The 17114-nt window shown below is 36.9% G+C and overlaps 3 protein-coding genes across 4 annotated transcripts; 2 read left to right on the top strand and 1 right to left on the bottom strand.

Annotated features, from left to right (window-relative positions):
* Positions 1 to 228: 228 nt before the first annotated feature.
* LOC131779762 (kinesin-like protein KIF15-B) lies at positions 229 to 6743 on the top strand. Its single transcript, XM_059096360.2, has 15 exons — positions 229 to 485; positions 729 to 878; positions 1415 to 1464; positions 1574 to 1673; positions 1864 to 1952; positions 2633 to 2747; positions 2863 to 3003; positions 3521 to 3745; positions 4411 to 4500; positions 4940 to 5005; positions 5407 to 5495; positions 5658 to 5716; positions 5796 to 5887; positions 6229 to 6280; positions 6510 to 6743. Exons 1-15 carry the CDS (start codon positions 396 to 398, stop codon positions 6737 to 6739), a joined length of 1638 nt encoding a protein of 545 aa, XP_058952343.2. The 5' UTR covers positions 229 to 395; the 3' UTR covers positions 6740 to 6743.
* A 10-nt stretch (positions 6744 to 6753) lies between these two features.
* LOC131779764 (46 kDa FK506-binding nuclear protein-like) lies at positions 6754 to 12517 on the bottom strand. 2 transcript variants are annotated; one of them, XM_059096362.2, is made up of 7 exons: positions 12406 to 12517; positions 11284 to 11535; positions 9990 to 10717; positions 9158 to 9244; positions 8488 to 8617; positions 8214 to 8262; positions 6754 to 7835 (listed from the first exon to the last, which is right to left on the bottom strand). In XM_059096362.2, the coding sequence occupies exons 1-7, from the start codon at positions 12413 to 12415 to the stop codon at positions 7757 to 7759; spliced, it is 1335 nt and encodes a 444-aa protein (XP_058952345.2). In that variant the 5' UTR covers positions 12416 to 12517; the 3' UTR covers positions 6754 to 7756. The 2 variants fall into 2 exon arrangements, with proteins under 2 accessions (XP_058952345.2, XP_058952347.2); XM_059096364.2 differs by having other exon boundaries at positions 9158 to 9241.
* A 7-nt stretch (positions 12518 to 12524) lies between these two features.
* On the top strand, positions 12525 to 15862 carry LOC131779745 (large ribosomal subunit protein uL22). The gene is made up of 5 exons (XM_059096337.2): positions 12525 to 12577; positions 12964 to 13195; positions 14053 to 14157; positions 14521 to 14617; positions 15679 to 15862. The coding sequence occupies exons 2-5, from the start codon at positions 12980 to 12982 to the stop codon at positions 15816 to 15818; spliced, it is 558 nt and encodes a 185-aa protein (XP_058952320.1). The 5' UTR covers positions 12525 to 12577; positions 12964 to 12979; the 3' UTR covers positions 15819 to 15862.
* Positions 15863 to 17114: the final 1252 nt, after the last annotated feature.

Below are 17114 nucleotides of genomic sequence, written 5' to 3'. Positions count from 1 at the left end.
TTGACTTATGCAACAGACTTCGCCAAAATGGAGGGACTACTCGCAATTTGTCATCCTTAAGAGTCTATCACCGTCCAGGCAATATGTATTTGCAGTAAAAAGAAAGTTAAGACACCGACTAACACTGCCGAAAAAGAAAAAGAGTCGACTTTCGTGGCCTTCGGAAGCGGTATGACTCGCCGAGTTTTTTTTCCTTCTCTCGCCAGTTTCCAGTCTTCCTAGGCCTTTATTTAGTTTCCAGTCCTTCCCAACTAACAACATGGCCGATTGAATCGTCAAAACTAGCGTGGAAAGGCAAAATAGTTTAGGCGGCGCGCGAAGGCTGTTAATTATGTTTACGATTTAAAGTAGAACTTTCATTTTACTGTCTTCAGAGTAGTTCGAATTTTTTTTCGATGAAAAAAACTCCGATCTCCCATCGCCATTTGCCATCGAGTACTCGCCACTCAGATGATGTAAACAAAACAAGGAATGCCACTTCGAAGGTTGGAGATCTAATCGCCTTTTTTCTGAAATAGAATTATATGATACTCACTTTACCTTTTAGATTAAACCAAATAAATTGATCTTTACTACCCATGTCAAATTGATGAACACTTTATCTGGAAATTTTTCGGAAAGATATGGCAGTGTTCATTTGTAGCTTGATGTCTTGTTGAGGTGATTCAAAGGAACTGTTGGAACTTAAGAAATTTTAAAATGAGATCTTTTCAAATGATTGCTCCTAGACAAGGCCTTTAGTGTCCTCAAGTAGCTCCACATCAGATTTCCAGCAGAAATCCAAAAATGACAGTGTCTTTGGTAAGACACTCCTAGACACACAGACATCATTAAGTGTAAGAGACAGACAACTGCAAAAATACCAGCAACAGTTAGAGGTGAGACAGTAAAAGGAGTCACAACACTTGATTGAAGTTAATATCAGTAGTTTCAGAAGTCAGCAATGTGGTAGTTTTCAGAGTTTGTGCAGTGATACAGTAGAAATTTACCAGAAGACCACCACCTCAGTAATATGTCCACCCTTGAATTATAATCCTTAGTTTTGAGACCAATTAGTTATAGTAACAGACTAGTTCTGTACTGGATGCTATTCATGGAATGTTAGAAAAACTACTGAGTGCCAAAACAAAAAAAAAAACAGAAATGGCTCAGCAAAAGCTCTTTTTTCTCAGACTGCCCTGAATGACTATCAGCTCTGCTTGCTAGGTCTTCTAGTAGACCTTTCCTGAATACTTTTTTTTACTGATTTGTACATTATTCTCAAGTCTTGTTATTTTCTCCATAGAGAATCTTGCATGTTCTTTAGTTCTCCAAGTTTCACTGAATTCATTATTTTCATTTGATGCCTTCTTAAAATGAACAAGGGGAATATGCATGTAAGTTGTCAAAATAAATTCTATTACTCCTCTTTCAGCATCTGAAGAAAGAAAACAATGAACTCAAAGCAGAGCTGCAATTCATCAGGTAATTAAATGATAAAGATTGGATTGGCTGGTCCAGTGGAAATTATAATGAAGGGGCATTTTACACACTCACATAATCAGTCTTATGGTAAAATAAAGTTTTTTTGCAGGTCTCTCTACAAACAGCTTGTGGAAGAAGTACCACAGGAGAGATTTGATGAACGGAGAGTAAACTTACTTAAATCTCAGGTTATACAACTAGAGAGACAAGTAAGTAGGTTTAATTTACTGTATAAAATAACTTGCTTTTCTGAAAGTGTTGATCAATCCCTGGCTATAGGTAACTTTATCAGTTGTTGTGGTACTTCTACCTTAAAATGGTGAAGTTGAACTCAAATTGTCAATTTTGAACATTTGGCTCTTATGGTGGAAATACATTATTCCTATTCTTTGTCAACAGGTTCTTCTCCAGGCTAGTGCTTTGCAAGCCAGAAAAAATTTGTTCCTACAAATTGAAAATAAACTTCTAAACTTAAAGGAAACATTGAGGTATGGAAAACTTTTCATCCATCAGCCTTTGTCCTTTGGCTTGATTTTAAAATACCGTAGCTATTCAGTTATAAGGCACACTCGGTTATAAGACGCACCCCAAACTTAGCAATTTAATTGAGTTGAGTTCTCAAACTGAAAATTAAGTGAAAATACTCAGTTATAAGATGCACCAAAAAGTTGAGAGTTAACAAAAGGATGTGATGAATCTGACAACAATTATCCTTACACAATTGGCATGCGAACTCTCTTTGTTAACGTAAACAAAAGTGAAAAAGTCACACATTTAATGATATACGTGAAAACAAATGCTGAAAGTTCACACCTGTAATGATAAACTATTCAGTGATCCGATTTTGTCTTATAAAAACATCAATCACCTGATTTAAAACTCAGTTGCAAAACTTACTGATACATTCGCATCATAAACAGTCAGAGTTCAACTTCAACTTCTTGTTCAATCGTTAATATGCCAAGCACTCGCCATAACTCATATGACCTCAACTTCAAGTTAAAAATCGTTGCAGAAGCCGAGGCAGGTAGAATAGTTTGATTTGACATTAAGTGAACATGTCTGAGGAAAAATTTTTTTCTTTTCATAGAAAATAATTGGATCATGGTTTCTTACAGCTTCAGTACCTGAAAAGTGTTACTATTTTGTTTCTTCATCCATTCTGTAGGAGTCTTTACTCACCAGATGAGCCATCAAATTATTTAACAGTATCACGTGAATATATACAGAATTTGGAATATCGATTAGAGGGAACAAGACTTGATTTATACAAGAACAAAGAGGTAAAAGTACGATTTTTTTTCAGTTGAAAGTAGAATCTCAGCGGGAGAGGACAGTTCAACTACCTTGTATTAAAAGGTTAAAGGAAAATTCTCTGTTGACTGTTTGTCATCTTAGAGTGCTGAGGCTGATGACCTCTGTCTGCCTGCCATATACATGGATGATTTCTTGAAACAATCAAAATCTGTGGAAGATCAAACTGTTACCCTATTAGACTGTTGCAGTGGAAAAGTTGAACATCTTAACTTGAAGCATGTGGTGAGGTATCATTTATAAACCCTTTATATTAGATGCTTAAGTGGCAGTACACAAGTTAAATTCACAAGGAGAGATTTGTATCCAGTATTTCCATAGAAAAATATTATGACATGGACCTCTTTCATGATGGCAAGCATGCTTGTTATTCTTTGATGAGCATGTAAATTAGTTTTCTGAGCCTTGCTTTTGAGGGAAATTCTCTTGTTATCGAACATGTTGTCGAGGTCAGTAAGGCTCATTTACCTGAATATTAAAGAATAGCAATTTTTCTTGCTATTCATGAAATCATAAAGGATTTGATTATAATACAGAAGCCTTTTTGGGTTCAACATCTACATTCTTATGCCTTTTTTTTTTTAACAGGGGAAGGGAAAGAAATTTTTTGGTTTTTGAAGTGAGTCAGAAGGGTATAGTCTAAAAAGTGTAATACAGGGTTCTTAGAATAATGCCAACAAGTTTCATTAGTTTCATTCACAAAACTGATATGCATGGTTAATTCAAACCCTTTCATTTTCAGTCCAGGCTTGAATCAAAGCTCTGCAAACTTTACAAAAACATGGTTTGCCTGAAGGAAATGCTTACAGTTGAGCCATCCTCGCAACCAGCAAGCTTAATCAGTGAACATATATCACAGCCAATCAGAGATAGGCTTGCAAGTCATGTGACAACAGTGACAGACATGCTGAGAGACTGTAGTGAGGACCTGTTGTCTTTGTCTGTCCTGTATCCTGCTGCACCCTGGGTAAGGTCCAGTTGAGTAACAATCACTTTCTTACACATGTACCTTTAATAGCTGACATGCTAGGGTTTTAATAACTTATTTCTCAAGTGTTGGTCAAAGGTAAAATTGCTCACTGTTGGGCCTTAAAAATGCAACAAATGGAATCTTAACAGACAACAAAGAAGGCCTCATAATTGACTGTGGACGGCCAATAATTCCTACATATTGAAATGCCTGGACAGAAGTGCAGTTTTTATGGCCCCAGTGGCAAATTGTTAGCCAAAATTTCATGAGCACTTTCAGCTTTTTTCACCTTCCCCATCCCTGAGGTTACAATAAGTATAATTTCTGTTCTTAGTTACTTCAAAAGTCATTGAACTGTGGAATGGGCCCAAATTCTTGTCTCACTATCCTCCCACTTTCTTTTTTACCAACACACCCACATTCTTGCATGTTGTAGAGAGTTGTTTGTGATCCTAACCTATTTTCACAGACAAATCACAAGCAACACACAACAACAAGGAAGAATGTGGGTGACTTAGTCAAAGGATAAAAGGAGAGGTAGCTAGTAAAAAATTTGGGCCCATTCCAAGATTCTGATATTTTGGTATTCACAGGTGATAATTACATGTAAAATTGTAATTAATAAGGATTACAATAATCCCAATTCTTGTTGCACATTGCAGCCTCCCTTAAAGAAGGCTATTCGAGAAGACCTCACAGAAGAGAGTATCATGTCTCACATGCCAGAGCTGAGCCGGAAAAAACAGCAAGAGGTAGGATCATACTATGAAACAATAACCCTACAGCTACATTTTAATTTATACCAGTGTGAATTAACTCTTTTCAAGTTAAACATACTGGTATTTTACTTCTTCTAGACATCATGCAATTTTCTAATTTATACCAAGTGTTCCTGTAAGTCAATTTATGTCAACGGTACATCCAGTCATCAAAATTGATCCATCTAGTGAATCTTGTACATCTAGTCTTTGACAAGATACTTATATTAGATTCATATGTAAAACCTGAAATTTACATTTAGTAATTTTACCTAGAAGACTGACTAAGACTGGGTTGTAGTCCTGGATTCCTTAATTGTCACTCAAAGGTGTTTAATTTCTGAAAAGGTACAACACTGGTGGGAATTCTAAAGTACCATACGTATTTTATTGTATTATTATGAGCAGATTATTTATTTTGTGTTGTTAACAGGTGAGATCAGTTGTGCAAGCCTTGATGAAATCAATCAGCTATTCAAAGCACATACTGTCACTAGAGGTATGTTTAGTAAATGGCTGGTAATTTTGTCCCCAAGTGCAAAATAGCATTCTTTTCTAGGGTTCTCATGGTCTACATTACAATAGTTCGTCTTGTTTCTATCAAGCAAAGTCATAGCAGAGAATGACTGTCAAGTAATAAGAATACTCTTATTGTCTGAATTAAAAATTGGCTCTGGCCATTGAAATTTAACTTAAGCATTCTACGTATCAATTCTTTGATCCCAAATGCCTGATGAAAACCAGTTTTAATTTACACCACATTTAGACTAAGCAAAAATACCTATACCAGTATCATTAGCTAAAACCCCTGAAGAAGCACTGCATCCAGCAGCAAAGTGATATACAACCCTTTTTCTTGGTGAAAGGTGATATAAAAACATGATTTTATTCCCTCTTTAGATAAAAATACTTAAAGAGGAGCTGTCATTTCATCGGCAAGTTTATCAATGCCAGGTGGACTATGCAGAGTCCCTGCTATCTGCAGTTAGGTAAATTTTATGAGGTTGTGCCCGAGCTGTAAAATTACTCTGTTGTAGTATGAGTTCAGAAACTTTATTTAACAGAGCAAAAATAATGATTTGGAGAAGGGTTTTAATAACTTCTAACAATGAATTTACACATATTTTATTATATTTTTTTGTTATTGGCAGAGAGGCATACCAGACATTTGAAGGAAATTTTATGGAACTGCTTTGTAAGCCTTTAGAAGGTAACTTTTTTTTGCGTTCTCCATTTTTTGGGTCCATTTTAGTTGTTGATTTATGATTTTCATGTCCTGTTTTGAACAGATATACTCAGTGCTTACAAAAAACTGAAAGACACAGCCTCTGAAGATGATTTGCGAACTTTTTTGTCCTCATTCAAGGAGCATGAATCACAGGTATAGTGCAAGTTTTTTTTAAGAGAACCAATGATGTTAACCCCAGCCTCTGAATCCTATAATTTGCAGATTGTCTCTCTTCACTTTCCCCACCTCCACCCTTAAGTGTTTGGATTTATTAAATCCCCTGCTAACCTGTGAAAAATTAATTAAAGTCCAGCAAATGGTGTCTAAAACAGTAAAAAGTGTCTCCTGCTCCTGTGTCACTTGTCCTTTAAACAATGATTCAAAAGGAAAGAGACAGGGTGAAATTACTAGCAGAGCTGATCTAAAAATCTGAGGGTTCATAGAGTATTTGACAATGTCACTTTACCTCACTGTGTTTGCTTACTTCTCCCTAGTTATCAGATGCTATGGATCTTCTTCAGCCCAGGAAGGAAAAGGAACAATCAGGCAAGACAAAAACCTTAATTTACATGTAAATAAATTAGGGTTTCAGTTTTAGAGATTTGTACCTCAAACTCTCATGTAAGGATGTATGATATTCTTGGCATAAAAAGAAAGCGAGCATAGTTTGCTGTGTGGCAAAAACATGGCATAACTCACTGAAATTAGGAAATGTTATATTTTGCAACATAAGTCCTAGCTCCTTCTCAAAAGTTACATCATTTGTTGTTTCAAGGTATCACAGCCCTCTCTGACTTCCAAACTCACTTTGTTGATGCTGTGCACTCTCTCACGAGGAAGTGCGTGTCCAAGAGAGATAAGCTGATGAAGCAGTTGCTTGAAGCTAGGGATGGTGGGCTGAAAGAAGACACCACTACATGTACATCAACAGCAGATGACGAGGCAGTGAACACTTCAGAGAGTGGGAAAGGACTCAGCTTGTTACAGCAATTGAAAACATTATAATGATAACAAAAAAGTTGAGAATAGGGTTATTTTTAATTTTAGCTGTTAGCAGTTATCACAACATCAATGTGACAGTATCATCAATCTACGCTAACAAGCCTCACCAGCTTTGAGGATTTGAATCTACTGAACAATGGCATCAGTAACCTCTCCATGGTTGGATATAAGAACCAAGAGATAGAAAACTTTGCCAATTACATTAAATAAGTTTCAAATACAACACCAACTCAAGTTGTGGTCAAGAAGTTGATTGGCAATAGGAAGCTATTTTGACAGTACTTTGAAATCATGTTTAACAAAAAGCTTTTGGGAAAAATGTTCAAAGGACATTATCTTCATAAAATCTAAAAATTTTGTCTGTGTAATTTAGGACACTCGTTTATCAAATTTTTTAATCAACTAATAAAATGTCCCTCATACTCTTTATTTAGGAAAAATATTAGAACAGTACATGTGCAATAAGAAGTTTCAAAGCTCAAATAAATGTTTTAAAGAAGACATGATAACTAATTTTTGTGAGAATATATGACAGGTAACATTTTCAATCATGAGTCTTGCACAGGAATAATATTTAAAAATGGAATTATCTGATAAAATTAAATTGAGCTAAAACTAATGACATGAACTGGTCCTTCCCCCGGCTTTCTGCAGCTTGGCTCTGAACTGATAAAGAAGCAGTCTTATTCTAAAATACTGGTAACCAGTGTAGATGCTCCTCTTGCAGAATGTTAATGGTTTGAGGTCAAGAAGAAATTATTATGCACACCCAAGATGTGTTAATTTTGGTACAAGAATCCTTTACATGCCAGTGTTATTCAATACTAGTTTGTAAACGTAGGCACATTTTTACTTGACAGTAGCATGTCTTAGGCAATTTATAAGTACTGATAGTATATTATTGTGGTTTCATGAGTAGACCATCAAACTCCAACGTACTAATTTGTGGAAATGGTCTCAGTTTGCAAATGTAGGAGACAGATTTGCTTAACAGTAGTACATCACAGTTGGCTAATTATATTACTGCAGTTTCACAAGTTGAACTTCAAACTCCAACGTACTGTTGGGTGGAATTGGTCCTATCTTTTCATGACCATATCTGCAAATAACGATCATATTTACTTATCAGCTCTGCACAATATTGTATAAGACACAGTGTTAGGGCTGTCACTTAGTTTTCAATAGCTGTAACATTGGAGATATCACTTGTAGCATTGTGATATGTGCCCCAATGTAAAGTGACAACAATCATCATTTCCACTTTTAACATCAAGTTAGCTAAACTGTAAAGGTACCCTTAGTGACAAACCTGATTGGTAACAAAATGGCTGTACAGTTGACATAGGGTAGTTACTTTTCACAATAAGCATGTGTGAGGTATTTTCACATCATATGATCAAATGAGTAGTGTTATAGGTTAGCTATGTGTGAAAGAGGTGTATAATGATCTCTAGGATACTGTAACACGATAACCTACCCTTGTGATGGAGGTACTATCAATCTCCTTTTCCCACCTACTTGCATTCCTGTGTGAAAAAGAACAACCTTGGTTGACTCAGTTACTTGACATAAAGAAATTTCAGGCTTCGAAAATCAAATTTAAGGAGGGCTGGGTGATTTGGTATTATCAATTGAGTTGATAACATAAATTGGCCACTGCTAAGAGTTTAAAAGCTGATGTTTCCCTGCATTGGCCTTTCGTCAGAGGGAAAGGAGGATTGCCTTGGTAGTATGAATGTTAGAACACTTACCAGTGACACCCTGATCCCAGCCTTGTATGACCTGTCCTGCACCAACTCTGAATGAAAGTGGCTGTCCACTCAGACAAGCATCAAACTGCTTTTTGTTCTTTGCTAAAGTTCCTTTATAATATAAATGAACCTGTTGAAATGAACCATCGAGAAATGAAAAATAGTAATTACAAAGAACAAGACAAACCCAAAAGGAAGATCTACAGACACTTTAATTTAAAATCACAGACAGCTGATAGATGGAATATTCTTTTGATCAATCCAAGTGCTCCCTTGTGGTTTACTTGAATCAGCAACATATTGCTCTGTGTTTGTGACTATCACTACTGACCTACTGCAACTTCATCAATAGACATTGCGCTTAACCCTTTAACTCCTAGAAGTGATTAACATGTAACTTCTCCCTATTATATCCATGCATTATTTAGCAAACAAGTAATGAGAATACTCAAATATATCAGGTAGAAATGATCTTGATCTAACACCAAATTCTTGTTACCAATTTAAAAGGAAATGTGTAGCAGCTAGAGGGGAGAATTAACAATCAGATCTTGGGAGTTAAAGGGTTAAAACATTTCAGTATGATGAGACAGTTTGTGTTGTAAGCAGATCACATACAGTCAGCAAAGACCATGGCACATAAAGCATTAATATTCATGGACATCCTTACTATCTGTCCTCTTTTGGCCATTGGTCCTGTCCCTTTTTTAATGTCTTCAAACACAGTTCCTCCTGGTAGCGTTTTCCTCTTTGCCTGCTTATAATACAATACAAGATCTCCTTGTTACACTTTTTCCTTGCATGTTAAGTATGAGAACTATCGTATCATCCATATTTAGCAGAAAAAAATTCCTTACATATTATACACTTAATGTATGGTCCTGAGGGAAACTAGTTAGTTTTGTTTTCCCAACAGTCCTGACATTTCCCAAAACAAAGTCAGGGGAAACATCAGGAATCAAGGGAAAACAAAACTAACTAGTTTCCTTTGGGACCATACATTAAGTGCTTTGTTATATATTTAAACTTTCCCTTAAAACTTTCCCGTACTGTTGTATTTGGTGCACAGGCTACAACTGTGCAATTGTATCCCAGTTGGGATACATTTGAATTTGATCAGGGGCACATGACCAAGAATCAACCAATCTCAGTGCTTGTTCTGTTGAGTGCAAGTCTGGGTATGTAACAATGATTATTAAACCTATGTCAACATCAATAATAAACTGAACACACAATGCCAAACATGACTAAAATCCTTTCTTTACTTTCTTAAGCTCATAAATTCTTATGAATTACCAATTTCATTACTTATTATATATTCAGATATATTTTCCAAAACACAAGTGCTGACAATTTGTATTCATGATTACCTCCAAAACATGAAAAACAAAAGTTTGCAGCCTTGCATGTTTACTTTGACCTGCCATGACCCTGTGAGTTTACTATAATGAAAAAACAGCTTCTCAAAATATTTCCCATAACATAAATCAATAGACACTTACCAAGGTGGTTTGTGGTTGACCACTCTGTTTCCCAGGACTTGGTTGTGTCTCCTTTCCCCTTTTTATTTGTGTTACTTGTTTAACTTGAGTGTAACTGTTTTTTGTAAGCAAGTTACTACCTAATGAAGTCTGCTCACTGCTATTTTCTTGAGTTTTTGACTTTTCTGTCTTGCCATCACTGTTTGGTGAGTTTAATTGAGATTTTTTTCCTTTCTTCTTCAGTTTTTTAGCTGGTTTAAGTCCATTTTCAACTGTCTGATTTTCTGTTTCAACCACTTTCCTCTTTTTCTTGTTTCCTTCTTTCTTCCTGAGTTCAATTTCAGATTTAGTATTTTTTTGCCCTCCATTACTGCCTTCATTTTCACCATGCATACTATAATTTGACAAAGTTACTTCAGTTTGTTCAACATCCATTAGAGATATAATATTGTTTTCATCCAAATTCTCAGCCTGTTTTTTCTTCTTCCTTTTCTTACTTGGTTTTCTCCTCTTTGGATTATCCTTTGATGGATCCCAGTCCAAATCTGCACTCTCTTCATCCTCATCATCATCATCACTGCTGATCAAATCTCCACTTTGAAATAAGTCTCCAAGAGTCACTTCCTCACTGGATGATTCATCATCATCCTCAGCTGAATCAGAGTTGCTTGCAGATTTTTCACTTCCTGCCGATACTTCCTCATCTGATTCTTCAAATTCCACAGCATTAGGTTCATCCACTAAATAACCTGTCCATCAAGTATAACAATTTAATGGAAAACTTGTTGCATGTTGAGATCTTTTATACTTGAGTTAACATTTGGGCTACCTTCTTGTCCACAGGTTCCAGGTTGCATTGGAATTTGGAATGTTGGTTTTTGTGGAGGGAGGTAACCTGAAGTAACCCAAGAAACCCTTTGGAGCTAGGACAAGAACCACCCACAAACTCAACCCACATATGACACCAGGTTTGGGAATCAAACATAAGCCACTACAGTAGGAGGCAAGCACTCTCATTGCTGAACCATCCCTGCTCCCTTGACAGAAAATACAAGCATATGCTTGCTTCATCTAAATATGAACCAGAAACTCAAAATGTATAACCAAGAGCATGGTACGATAAATTTCTAATCCACCTGAAGCCAGCAAAATCTAAAGCAAGAAGTCTCACACTTCTATCTACATTTGGCATTTTAAGATCATAGCTGCCTTTTTATCAGTCTCCTGATCTTAATCTCATAAGAAAAAAATTAAAAAATTTCAAATTATGCCACTATGATGGTGATCAAAAATAAGAATTCAAAATAAAACAAACCTGTTAAATGTACATCCCCGGGGCCTTCTGTAAAGAAAGTTATCTCTTCTCCTTCTGTAAAACAATAGTCTAAAGGCTGTTGTGGAATTTTGCCAGGCTGCAGTGTGCACAATGCAAACTGAGCTTTATCCACTTCAACCATTATTGTCACTGGCACTGATGAACAGTTCTGAAAGCCCAGAGCAGCCATTGATAAGTGGAATGACTTTTCCACTGTCTGGGTGTAACGTTTCCCAGAATCAAGAGTGACCCCTGGAAATAAAATAGGAATGGAACTATTAACTGTTTTATGGACAGGTGCATGGTGTGCTCTAAGGAATGAAACATAAATTTCTCTGTCTAATGGGAAGGTTGTGGTACCACAGCCAACCAACTATTGATGTAATGCAACTTGAATAACTGTACTTTGATCAAATCTGTTTAACTTCTAAGATTCAACTAGTAATTCCCCTCCTGAGCCCCTTACATTTCCTTGTAAATTTGGTTTTATATCAAGATAAACCTTCTAACTGATGGGTTTGTCTTTTTTCATAACCTCTTTGCAAGATAACAGACTGGAGTCGCAAGGTGAAGTTAGATTCAACTCACTCCTACAAGTTGAAGGTTTCAGAGCTAAGTACCCTTGATATCTGAACAGAGAGCCTTCAGGTATTCAATGATCCTTCCAAGAGCCCAGCTTTGGAAATCTTGTTAACTAAACCGTATCTAATAAAAAGCGTGCTAGACTTCACCTTGGGTAGTTTGTACATGTTTTCTTCTGCTCACAAATTAATGTTCCACGCGTTAAAATATCACATGCCATGGCCGTTCTAAAATGCCAGTTGAGCAATAAGGAAGCAGCATTTGCCTTAAATATACTCAATAGTCATAAAACTCTTTATAGATGCTTTATAAAAATTTATAACTATTGTATAATAAACGTGGATTTTTAAAAGAATATTGTGTTTGTATTTCATCAAAATCTATCTCACTCACTCACTCTCACTCACTCAAAATTTATCTCACTCCTGCACGAAACTATGGCTGTTAGAAAAATTGCACTTCAGTGGAGTCATTTCTCCACTTTTAAGTTTTGATTACATAGCAAAGGAACTATAGAAAGTAATGAAATAATCTACTCACCCCAAAACATCGCGAACTGTAAGACAGGGCCAAAGAAACCACCAAGAGTTTTCACGACTTACGATTAAATATCCGACGCCATTTTGAATTTGACGAATGCGCCTGCGTAATGAAGAAGTCTTATCGAAAAGAACTCTGGGTATATGTCCTCTTTCAGCCTTCCTCTTCGAAGGTGAGATTCGTTCCGATGTGTGGTTGAAATCTCAAATTATCTCCCCAATCCTCTTTTCTATTTTCGATTAGACTTCTTATTTCCATACTTTCGATATCAGAGCCTACTTCTACTTAATAAGATAAATGAAATATGACTGGAAATAAAAAAAATCGCGTTGATAGTTAATCCTACCTCAAAGCTGTTACCTTACAATAAATTAGTTGCTAACTTTGGGAAACATCTCTAAATATTCCCGCATTTTTTGCAGATTCTTCTGTTTTATCTTGGGGATTATGTAATATTCAATTGAAAGCCTAGCAGCTTTGTACATAGTTCCCCTTTGATTTCCCTGCAGGATAGACAAAAATGAAAACCATAATATCGATGCACGATGTGTTTTTCAGGTAAAGGTTACTCAAGATGACTCGTTACGCTTCTGATCCTGAGAATCCAACCAAGTCTTGTAAAGCACGAGGTTCTAACCTCCGTGTGCACTTCAAGAACACACACGAGACGGCTGTGGCCATCAAGGGCATGCACATACGTAAGGCAAACAGATATCTCAAAGATGTTATTGCCAAAAAGCAGATCATTCCCTTCCGAAGATTCAATGGTGGCGTGGGACGTAAAGCTCAGGTATGTATGACATGTCACCCATAATACTGGAATACTTACCATTCGCATGTACCATGTGATTTAAACTTTCTTGGACAAACATATCATGGTATAACTGCTTGGTATACTGAAGAACTTAAAGTCTACTATTCTTGTAACACTCTCATTAGAAGCTTCCACTCAACCCCTAAGCTTACTGTGGTCTCTTACTATGCTTACTATGGCTTATTATGGCCTTGGTTGTGATGTTTCATCCAATATGTGGTTGATAGATGAGCTCTATACTTGCTGATAGCCAATTAGTTATCAAAAAATGGCTGGCCCATGCTTACTCATTGATTGGTTAACGATCAACTGTCAGCTAATGTCTTGATGTTCTGATATATCAATCTACTATTGGTAGAAGTAATAACTGACTTATCAACCAAGGAAATCCATATCATGCATGATCCTTTCTATTGGCCTTGTCTTATGTAAATGAACAGTTGGATAATGGCTCTTTAAGAAGTGGTGACTTTTTGTGATATACTAGTGTATTATACATACTGACTATTTATAAGGAACTTATACCAGAGGGGCTGCTGCTCAATGTCCCAAGTTTCAGTTTAGAACTGCTTTATGAAAAGGAAACTGACATCTCGGACTACATAAGCCCAGATCACTGGACTGTCTTCAAGCCTTAGGCTCCATGAATTGATTAGAGTGTAACCTCTCCTCACAATTTGTGAACTGGTATTGGGAATAGAAAAAACTTATCAGCAAGGGATTGTCTAATTTACATGGAAATGTATGCTAGTAGTGATGGAGAATTTCTAACTAGATCTAAGGAGAGGTAGTGACTGAGAAACTCAATGTGAATTAATTATGTACATTTTCAGGCCAAGAACTTGAAGTCTCCAGGATCCCAGGGCCGGTGGCCAAAGAAGAGTGCAGAGATCCTGCTTCAGCTCCTTAAAAATGCTGAGAGCAATGCTGAGTTTAAAGTGAGTTTTTGGTTATTTGATGCCTCGCTGTGAAATAAGAAAATGTGAAGTTTTTTAGATGTTTCTTTGTCAAAGGCATGTTCCTGTTGTTGGTGAACAATCACCAGCTGATTATATAAAATCACATTGGAAAAATTAAAAATTTTTACATTTCTAGAGGGCTGGCTTTTGCAAAAACCATCAACAAGATGTTTGAGTTATTAATCAGGAATTCTGGTTGCCTAACCCAATTTTCAGTGGCATTAGTGACCAGTTAATGGAAATTTTTAGTCCTGCATCTCTATAATTAAGTGATTCAACTTTAATAAGTAATCAGTATAATAATCTCCTTTAATTGACCTCCATGTTTGTTTTTGTATCAAGGGACTGGATGTAGACTCGTTGGTGGTTGAGCACATACAAGTCAATGCTGCTCCCAAGATGAGGAGGAGAACCTACAGAGCCCATGGACGTATCAATCGTAAGTCAAAGTTGTTTCGTATCCAGTTTTAACCTTTAACTCCCATAAGTGGCCAAGACAGAATTTCTCCTAATGATATCAATACACGATCAAGCAGACAAGTGATGGAAGCAAGGAAGAATATCATTTGGACGGTTATTAGTTGATCCAATACCAAATTCTCAAAACTAATATCACAAGAACTGTATGGCAGACAGTAAGTAGAATTACTAATGAGATCTTGGGAGTTAAAGGGTGAAAGCCTAGGAGTTTGTGGTTTGTTCTTTTTTTTTTTTTTTTCTGTACAAACCACTCACTGAGTAAATAACATATATGTATCCCATTTGATTGGAGTAGTAACACTTTTTCCTTTGGAAATAACACCTTCACTCCTAAGATCTCATGATTGATTCTCCTTACTACATGCCATACATTTATTATGATGCTGGTTTTAGAGAATTTGTAGCCTCATTACAAGTGCTTCAGTGCAATTTTTTCTTTGCCCACTGGAAAGTATGAGGCCTTGAGCAATGCAAGCTGGTGAAAGGTCTGCAAGGGGTCTGGGACTGATAATGATTATTAGTGCCAGACTCCTGGGGCTTGTTTCTCCAAATTGCGGGTAACTTAATGAAGCTGTATTTTAAAATCAAAATCTTAAGAATGGAGAAGCCAGTTCTGGCACCCTTAACAGTCCATCGTGTTTTTCTAGCTGATATTTTTATTGAATAATTTTTAAAACTTTTGACACTCCTGTCTTGAATAAAAACAGATCAGCTCTACAGGCCCTACAAAATTACTAAGACATTCAAGAAACTGGCCCTTGGTAAACTTCTCTTCAACTGGTCTTAGCAGAGAAATGCACGTTTCTGCAGCACTGAAAACAAGGGACTGCTAGTTTGGTATTGGATCAACTAAAAACCCACCATTATTTTGTATTTCTTTATTCTCATTGCTTGTCTGCTTGATACGTATAGATATTGTAAGGAGTAATTCTGCCTTGGTCATTCATGGAAGTTCAAGGAAGATGCTATGGTAGTAACTAGCTTTTAAGGCCTAAACTAACTCAACCTTGTGTTTTGCAGCCTACATGAGCTCCCCATGCCACATAGAGATGATCCTTGCTGAACGTGAGCAAGTTGTTCCTCGTGGCGAGGATGAGGTAGAGGTAAAGAAGGTATCCAAGAAGAAGATGGCACGAGAAAAGATGAAATCCAGGGAGTAAAGCCCTATTTTGAGAGCTGTAAAATAAAATTTCAATTCGGAAAACGTGTTCTTGATGTTTCTTTCTGGTTGGTCGTTCATTCATTGAGAAGATAGATTAGAATCCTTTCGTCTCTTGTTTTGACTTTGCCAGGGCCTAAGTCTTGAGGCTCATATCTGTTTCACAGAACCAGCTGCTCTTTGGAACAGGAGGTGGCGAAAGGCAACAGTAAATGACATTTTACCTCAGACAACTAAGCTTCTGTCGGATTCTCTTTCCTAGACTACCTATCAGTTTAAATTATTTTTAATTTTGTTTTGGGTATGTTCACCCACTTCCTAAATCACTTAGGCCGTTAAATTGGCAGCGTCACAGTTTGGTTCGACTAAGTCTTAAATTGGCAGGTTACGTTGGTTTTATCAACTGAGTTTATACTGTTTATTGGTCAGGAAAGAACTTATAAAGGTTACGTTTCGGCCGTTAGGCGTCATTTCGCTCTGACGAAGGGCTAGCGCTCGAGACGTCAGCTTAGAAACTCTCTATGATTATCGACTCAGTTGACAAAGGCAAATGATCTTGTGGTACCCTAACCAACGTAGCACCAAAGTTTTGTTTAGAAACCTGCCCATTAATTGGTCAGTTTAATTTTGTAATTTCGTCAATACCGGTCTAGGTTAGTTAGCTAAGGGCTAAGCTCAATTTTTTGTTGGTCCGCATACGTTTTCGTGACCCGAGGCGTTGGTAAAGACATATTCAACACGGTCTCAAGGTTCCGTCATGGTTAACATATCATGCGTGACGGGCGCTCGACTTGGCGCGAGTGCAGCACGCGCGAGGGAAAGACGGAGGTTATGTGTCTACTGACTCGCGCGTTTCTTTTCTTGCTACTACCGTTCCTATTTAGTTCGACACAGAGAGAGTAGGCCGCGTCATGAAGCTACACAATAGGGTGTAATCGGACTCCTTTTCATTTTGAAATCAATTGTTTTACGAAAAAAAGTACTTTAAATTAGTTTGAAAGTTCAAACGTGATCTCTAAACTTGTGTGTCTCACGAGAGGCTAAACTTGACCCAGACGACAGTACCCGACAGAGAGCCTCTTCAGAGGGGTCCATCATATGCTCCCCTGCCCCAGTAGGGTGCAGATTTTTGCATGATTTAATCAAGTGAAACGAACGTATCATTTTGCGATATCTGCTTTAGAAAAATTATTTCTTAAGGTTGACCGCTCGCATTGCTTGGAATTACAATGTTTTATCCTTTAAACAGAAAACCGAAACGTGCCAAACAAAACAGAAATACATATTCACGGGGGAG

Source organism: Pocillopora verrucosa, chromosome 4 (genome assembly GCF_036669915.1).
Source record: "Pocillopora verrucosa isolate sample1 chromosome 4, ASM3666991v2, whole genome shotgun sequence".
Lineage (NCBI taxonomy): Eukaryota > Metazoa > Cnidaria > Anthozoa > Scleractinia > Pocilloporidae > Pocillopora > Pocillopora verrucosa.
Note: the sequence above shows the minus strand (reverse complement) of the source record. Positions and strands in the feature narration are given on the sequence as shown.